Source organism: Oncorhynchus kisutch, linkage group LG10 (assembly GCF_002021735.2).
Source record: "Oncorhynchus kisutch isolate 150728-3 linkage group LG10, Okis_V2, whole genome shotgun sequence".
Classification (NCBI taxonomy): domain Eukaryota; kingdom Metazoa; phylum Chordata; class Actinopteri; order Salmoniformes; family Salmonidae; genus Oncorhynchus; species Oncorhynchus kisutch.
Window position 1 is genome coordinate 57,006,636 of NC_034183.2, and position 7,910 is coordinate 57,014,545.

At 42.3% G+C, this 7,910-nt stretch overlaps 1 protein-coding gene across 1 annotated transcript; it reads left to right on the forward strand.

Moving 5' to 3' along the window:
• Nucleotides 1-4,828: 4,828 nt before the first annotated feature.
• LOC109897304 (forkhead box protein J1-B-like) lies at nt 4,829-7,603 on the forward strand. Its single transcript, XM_031834119.1, has 3 exons — nt 4,829-5,055; nt 5,178-5,762; nt 6,361-7,603. The coding sequence occupies exons 2-3, from the start codon at nt 5,190-5,192 to the stop codon at nt 7,198-7,200; spliced, it is 1,413 nt and encodes a 470-aa protein (XP_031689979.1). The 5' UTR covers nt 4,829-5,055; nt 5,178-5,189; the 3' UTR covers nt 7,201-7,603.
• Nucleotides 7,604-7,910: the final 307 nt, after the last annotated feature.

Genomic DNA, 7,910 nt, shown 5'->3' on the forward strand with positions numbered 1-7,910 from the left:
TCTTGACATTTTCTGCATGGACTGGCTTTCATGTCTTAGAGTAATGATGGACTGTTGTTTCTCTTTGCTTATTTTAGCTGTTCTTGCCTTAATATGGACTTGGTCTTTTACCAAATAGGGCTATATTCTATATACCAACCCTACCTTGTCACAACACAACTGATTGGCTCAAACGCATTAAAAAGGAAAGAAATTCCACAAATGAACTTTTAAGAAGGCACACTTGTTAATTGAAATGCATTCCAGGTGACTACCTGTCATGCCCTGACCTTAGTATTCTTTGTTTTCTTTATTATTTTGGTTAGGTCAGGGTGTGACGAGGGTGCTATATATGTTTTGTCCTGTCTAGAGTTTTTGTATGTACAGCGCCTTGCGAAAGTATTCGGCCCCCTTGAACTTTGCGACCTTTTGCCACATTTCAGGCTTCAAACATAAAGATATAAAACTGTATTTTTTTGTGAAGAATCAACAACAAGTGGGACACAATCATGAAGTGGAACAACATTTATTGGATATTTCAAACTTTTTTAACAAATCAAAAACTGAAAAATTGGGTGTGCAAAATTATTCAGCCCCCTTAAGTTAATACTTTGTAGCGACACCTTTTGCTGCGATTACAGCTGTAAGTCGCTTGGGGTATGTCTCTATCAGTTTTGCACATTGAGAAACTGAATTTTTTTCCCATTCCTCCTTGCAAAACAGCTCGAGCTCAGTGAGGTTGGATGGAGAGCATTTGTGAACAGCAGTTTTCAGTTCTTTCCACAGATTCTCGATTGGATTCAGGTCTGGACTTTGACTTGGCCATTCTAACACCTGGATATGTTTATTTTTGAACCATTCCATTGTAGATTTTGCTTTATGTTTTGGATCATTGTCTGGTTGGAAGACAAATCTCCGTCCCAGTCTCAGGTCTTTTGCAGACTCCATCAGGTTTTCTTCCAGAATGGTCCTGTATTTGGCTCCATCCATCTTCCCATCAATTTTAACCATCTTCCCTGTCCCTGCTGAAGAAAAGCAGGCCCAAACCATGATGCTGCCACCACCATGTTTGACAGTGGGGATGTTGTGTTTAGGGTGATGAGCTGTGTTGCTTTTACGCCAAACATAACGTTTTGCATTGTTGCCAAAAAGTTCAATTTTGGTTTCATCTGACCAGAGCACCTTCTTCCACGTGTTTGGTGTGTCTCCCAGGTGGCTTGTGGCAAACTTTAAACGACACTTTTTATGGATATCTTTAAGAAATGGCTTTCTTCTTGCCACTCTTCCATAAAGGCCAGATTTGTGCAATATACGACTGATTGTTGTCCTATGGACAGAGTCTCCCACCTCAGCTGTAGATCTCTGCAGTTCATCCAGAGTGATCATGGGCCTCTTGGCTGCATCTCTGATCAGTCTTCTCCTTGTATGAGCTGAAAGTTTAGAGGGACGGCCAGGTCTTGGTAGATTTGCAGTGGTCTGATACTCCTTCCATTTCAATATTATCGCTTGCACAGTGCTCCTTGGGATGTTTAAAGCTTGGGAAATCTTTTTGTATCCAAATCCGGCTTTAAACTTCTTCACAACAGTATCTCGGACCTGCCTGGTGTGTTCCTTGTTCTTCATGATGCTCTCTGCGCTTTTAACGGACCTCTGAGACTATCACAGTGCAGGTGCATTTATACGGAGACTTGATTACACACAGGTGGATTGTATTTATCATCATTAGTCATTTAGGTCAACATTGGATCATTCAGAGATCCTCACTGAACTTCTGGAGAGAGTTTGCTGCACTGAAAGTAAAGGGGCTGAATAATTTTGCACGCCCAATTTTTCAGTTTTTGATTTGTTAAAAAAGTTGGAAATATCCAATAAATGTCGTTCCACTTCATGATTGTGTCCCACTTGTTGTTGATTCTTCACAAAGAAATACAGTTTTATATCTTTATGTTTGAAGCCTGAAATGTGGCAAAAGGTTGCAAAGTTCAAGGGGGCCGAATACTTTCGCAAGGCACTGTATATGGGGTTGTTTCTAGTCTAGGTGTTTTTATGTCTATGGTTGCCTAGATTGGTTCTCAATCAGAGGCAGCTGTTTATCGTTGTCTCTGATTGGGGACCATATTTAGGTAGCCATATTCCTTGGGTATTTTGTGGGTTATTGTCTATGTATTAGTTGCCTGTGTCAGCACCGGTGTTTATAGTGTCACGGTTGTGTTGTTAGTTTGTGTTCTTCCTTTAATAAGAGGAATGTCACGCTGCGCCTTGGTCTCCTCATTACAACGAATGTGACACTACCTCATGAAGCTGGTTGAGAGAATACCAAGCATGTGCAAAGCTGTCATCAAGGCAAAGGGTGGCTACTTTGAAGAATCTCAAATATAAAATATATTTTAATTTGTTTAAAACATTTTTGGTTGCTACATGATTCCATATGTGTTATTTCTTAGTTTTGATGTCGTCACTATTATTCTACAATGTAGAAACTAGTAAAAATAAAGAAAAACCCATGAATGAGTAGGTGTGTCCAAACTTTTGACTGGTACTGTATATACAAAAGTATCTGAACAACCCTTCAAATTAGTGGATTTGGCTATTTCAGCCATACTCATTGCTGACAGGTGTATAAAATCAAGCACACAGCCATGCAATCTCTATACAAAACATTGGCAATAGAATGGCCATACTGATGAGTTCAGTGACTTTCAACGTGGCACCGTCATAAGATTCCATCTTTCCAACAAGTCAGTTAGTCAAATTTCTGCCCTGCTAGAGCTGCCCCGGTCAACTGTAGGTGCTGTTATTGTGAAGTGGAAACATCTAGGAGCAACAATGGCTCAGCAGCGAAGTGGTAGGCCACACAAGCTCACAGAACGGGAATGCCAAATGCTGAAGCGTGTAGCTCATAAAAATCGTCTGTCCAAGGTTGCAACACTCACTACCGAGTTCCAAACGGCCTCTGGAAACAACATCAGCACAAGAACTGTTCGTCCCAAGCAGCCGCACACAAGCCTAAGATCATCATGCGCAATGCCAAGCATTGGCTGGAGTGGTGTAAAGCTCGTCACCATTGGACTCTGGAGCAGTGGAAACTCGTTCTCTGGAGTGATGAATCACTCTTCATCATCTGGTAGTCTGACACATGAATCTGGGTTTGGCGGATGCAAGGAGAATGCTACCTGCCCCAATGCATAGTGCCAACTGTAAAGTTTGGTGGAAGAGGAATAATGGTCTAGGGCTGTTTTTCATGATTTGGGCTAGGCCACTTAGTTCCAGTGAAGGTAAATATTAATGATACCGCATACAATGATATTCTAGACAATTCTGTGCTTCCAACTTTGTGGCAACAGTTTGCGGAATGCCTTTTTCTGTTTCAGAATGACAATGCCCCTGTCCACAAAGCAAGGTTGATACTGAAATAGTTTTTTGAGATCGGTATGGAAGAACTTGACTGACCTGCACAGAGCCTTGACTAAAAACCCATCAAACACCTTTGGGATGAATTGGAACACCTACTGCAAGCCAGTCCTAATCTCCTAATATCAGTGTCCGACCTCACCAATGCTCTTGTGGCTGAATGGAATCAAGTCCCGGCAGCAATGTTCCAACATCTAGTGGAAAGCATTCCCAGAAGAGTGGAGGCTGTTATATCAGCAAAGAGTGACCAACTCCATAGTAATGCCCATGATTTTGGAATGAGATGTTTGACGAGCAGGTGTTCACATTCTTTTTGGTCATGTAGTGTATGTATGACTAAAACCATATAGAGACAATGTAGAAACGATAATGGACCTACAGTACCTTCATGCAGTTTCTTGACTGTGTCCAACTCGTTAATAATCATGAAAATTAAAGATAGACAGCCAGGGAGTATATAGAATTCAAAAAATGATGGAGAGAGAACTATTTTAGGCCAATTTCTGATGGCGAGGAAATATAAGACATTTTAGTGCGTCCTCCGGACATCGTCGAAGACCGAGTGCGCGAATGCGATCCGCGGGGCAAAATTAGTTTGACACCCTGAGTTAGAAAGACAGAGTTTGTGAGCCTGTCTCCCAGACTCCCAGGACCAGAGAAAGAGTAACTGTGATGGAGTGTTCTACAATGATCATATTCATTTTAACGGAATCATAGTTTCACTGTCAGCTGGGTATACCTACTGATTAAAAAACGGATACAGCAAATTCGAGAACCTAACATCGACAATAACCAGTAGATGTCGCTAATACATCATGTCAAAGCCAGAATTACCCAATTTCATCCCAGAGCCAGTATGTTCGCAGTTTCAACTACACACATTGTCATTAACTGTAACATTTATGTCTTCAATGTCTATAAAACGAGGAATTAATCAAAAGTTAATTCAAATATCGACCATGTGTAGCTAAAGTCACATCACTGTTGTAAAAAATGTAACTCCAAAGGTGGCTGTTTTACAATTAACTAAGGATGTATTCATTATCTACAATTATTCAGGATATATTTTAAATATTATGTATCATTAACTGTCCAATAGCCTACAGAAGACCCTTAGTAACAAAACTGCACTTCAGTTTTAAAATCAAAACTCATTCTTCTTACAATTCATGAATGCACAACGTATTCATGACAGTCAGAAGCCACTTTGTTTCTGATTAATTAGGTAAAAAATATTACATAGAATATTCTGTGTAATTACATTCTGTTTGCTTTCTCTGATTTAACAAATTTTTCCTGTATATGCACGCATACAGCGAGCCGTAGAAACAAAGGCGAAACCTGAAAACCACGGAGCCAATCAGCGACCTGCTATTTGTTTAGGGCTATTAAAACTCAAGGCGGTCTTTTCTGTCTTTCCCTCAGTATGTTCTGATCTGCCCCTCGCCGTTGTGGGATTATTATCACACATCGACAGGATCTGAACGAATGTGGAAACATAAAGGCTGCTTTTGCAAATGAAGTATTGGCTTTACATGTTTAGATAGCAGTTTCTCTCCAAGCCATCTGTACAGACGTCGCAATAACGTGTAAGAGGTTTGGGTACCATATGAGAACAGTGGAGCTGATCATTCAAGCTGTATTGCGGAGTACACCAAGACCAAGGTAAATGTACTGCTTTTGCAAATACTTCTTTATGAATGAATGGCCACCGTTCTTTTATTTTTATGAGATAATAATGCAGTTGAGTGAGATCACACCAATATTTTGTGGGAATTTATTAACAGGGACACTTTACAATGCCAGTACTACCAAGTCAGGAGATTGCCACCAGATTCAAGGAGAAATGGATGAAGCTTCACCCAGAAGACCAAGACAATGTGAATGGTGCAGTGCACCTGGATGACAGTCTCACCAGCCTCCAATGGCTCCAGGACTTCACCATAGTCAGTGTGAGTCTAGAAAGCCTACCGGGCTCCACTTGCCAGCCGTACCACCTACCTCAGCCCAGCCACCTGCACCCTCAGGGCTCCGACTCCCCTTCCAGTCCACCTGCTGGGGACACTGCAGCCTCCGGCATGCCTCAGAGTGCAGGCAGCCCCATCACCTCCAGTGCCTCAGCCAACAGGACTAGTTACTACTCACTTCAACCGACAGTGACCAACAACCACCACCAGATCACTGTGCCAGCCAAGTCCCTGGAGGAGGTAGACTTCAATACCAACCACGAGGTGAAGCCTCCCTACTCCTACGCCACACTGATCTGCATGGCCATGCAGGCCGGCAAGAAGAACAAGATCACACTGTCTGCTATCTATAACTGGATCACAGAGAACTTCTGCTACTACAGACATGCTGAGACCAGCTGGCAGGTTAGTGACTCAGTCTGTCTTCTACATTATTGATCAAACCGGAGAGAGGTACACAACCCAGGGGGAGAGAGATGGGTGGGCGATTGCATGCAACTAATCTCTCAGAGATACAGTATTTATTTTGATGTTGTATGGAAAATATGTTCTAGGCCTATCATGATTATATATGTTTATCATTGATGTAATCGTGGGTTATTTAATGTTAGATTTTTGGGGGGGGGGGAATAAGTAGAAGGTGCTCAACCAACGTGAGTAGAGGTGCAACCTAAAAATGGGTAGACATCGTTGGACAAAAAAAGACGCAACGCTCGCTCACCATTCAAAATGGGTAGTTTTATTAGACAAGTTAAATGATTGACTTTGTTTGATTTTCTTGGAATCTCTGTGATGGGGACAATATGATTCAGGAGTACACTGAACTTAAATTGTTATTACCTTGTCCTGACGATGCACATTTGACATGTTATAACCAATGATTTATATATACATCATTAGTTATAACATTATGACGATCCAGCAACACATGACAGAGAATCTTTAATGAGACTGCTGTCAGTTAGCTCATCTTTTCATGAACTACATTCTATTCTCTCCTCAGAACTCTATCCGTCATAACCTGTCACTCAACAAGTGCTTCATGAAGGTTCCCAGGCAGAAGAATGAACCAGGAAAAGGGGGATTCTGGCAGATTGACCCTCAGTACGCAGACATGTTTGTCAATGGAGTCTTCAAGCGCAGGCGGATGTCAGCCATCCATTTCAACACCCAGAGACACAGCAAAACACAAGGATCATCCCGTAACCGAAAAACCCAGGAGTACCACCAGCATTTCCCCCAGGCCCACTACACAGTGTCCCACAGAGGGGCAGGTGCTGGGAACAGACGCAAACTTGGTGGCACAAAGTGGGAGACAGTCCATAAGTCACCACTGTTGACACCAGATCTCATGGAACCAGAGGCACTGAAGGGTGAACTAGACTGGGCCATGGTGTTTGACGATGTTCTGAATGGGAGCAGCAATAACTTTGAGGATCTAGACATTAACTTAGCTCTGAACTCCCTGGGGTGTAAGGTGGAGCTCTCCCAGCAGGATCAAGGCCGGGCCTGGCACCTGGGGAGGTGGTGCAGCGGAGGGGCTGACCGGGATCACCAGCAGGCCTGCAGGTACATGGAGGTGACCACCATGGGCTGCTACAGCATGGAGGAGATCCAGCAGCACCTCAACCTGAATGGGCTGCAGCAGCCGCTCCCTTTGGCGGTCCACCCACAGCACTTTGAGGAGCCGACACTGTTCCCTGATGAGCAGCAGAGGCACCCCTGGGAGGAGCTGAAAGAGGAGGTGCAGGCAGTGCCTATCACCCAGGACCATAGTCTCAGCTTCTGTGAAGGCTTCTTCACTGAGATGCAGCCATGGGGGACAGCAGAGTCTTATATGTGACACCCTCACCCAGCACCAGCCCCAATACTGAACAAGTAGTCCAGCAGGAGGCCAGAGGACCTATAGACTACTGTTTTGCTACATTAGCATTATGGATTTATTCGGAGAAACATCTGAGTCACATTTACTGTGTTTTTTAATGTGCATTTTCTATTTGCTTCGTGATTGTTTGCATCTATGAAACAAACATGCTGTTTTTATTGTAGTATTGAATGTCTGTCATAGAACAAAACAAATCTATCCTAATTAGCAACCACTTCGTTTTACATGAAGGGTTTTATTCCCAAAAATCTTTACACTACTTGTCTAAAGTTTTAGAACACCTACTCATTCAAGGGTTTTTCTTTATTTTTTACTATTTTCTACATTTTAGAATAATAGTGAAGACATCAAAACTATGAAATAACACATATGGAATCATGTAGTAACCAAAAAAGTGTTAAACAAATCAAAATATATTTTATATTCTTCAAATAGCCACCTTTTGCCTTGATGACAGATTTGCACACTCTTGGCATTCTTTCAACCAGCTTCATGTGGTAGTCTCCTGAAATGCATTTCAATTAACAGGTGTGCCTTCGTAAAAGTTAATTTGTGGAATTTCTTTCCTTCTTAATGCGTTTGAGCCAATCAGTTGTGATGTGACAAGGTAGGAGTGGTATACGGAAGATAGCCCTATTTGGTAAATGACCAAGTCCATATTATGGCAA

Coding starts and splice junctions, on each gene's coding strand:
- LOC109897304 (XM_031834119.1), top strand. CDS start 5,190: ATGCCAGTACTACCAAGTCAGGAGATTGCCACCAGATTCAAGGAGAAA. Junction 5,763..6,360: donor ATGCTGAGACCAGCTGGCAG/GTTAGTGACTCA, acceptor TTCTCTCCTCAG/AACTCTATCCGTCATAACCT.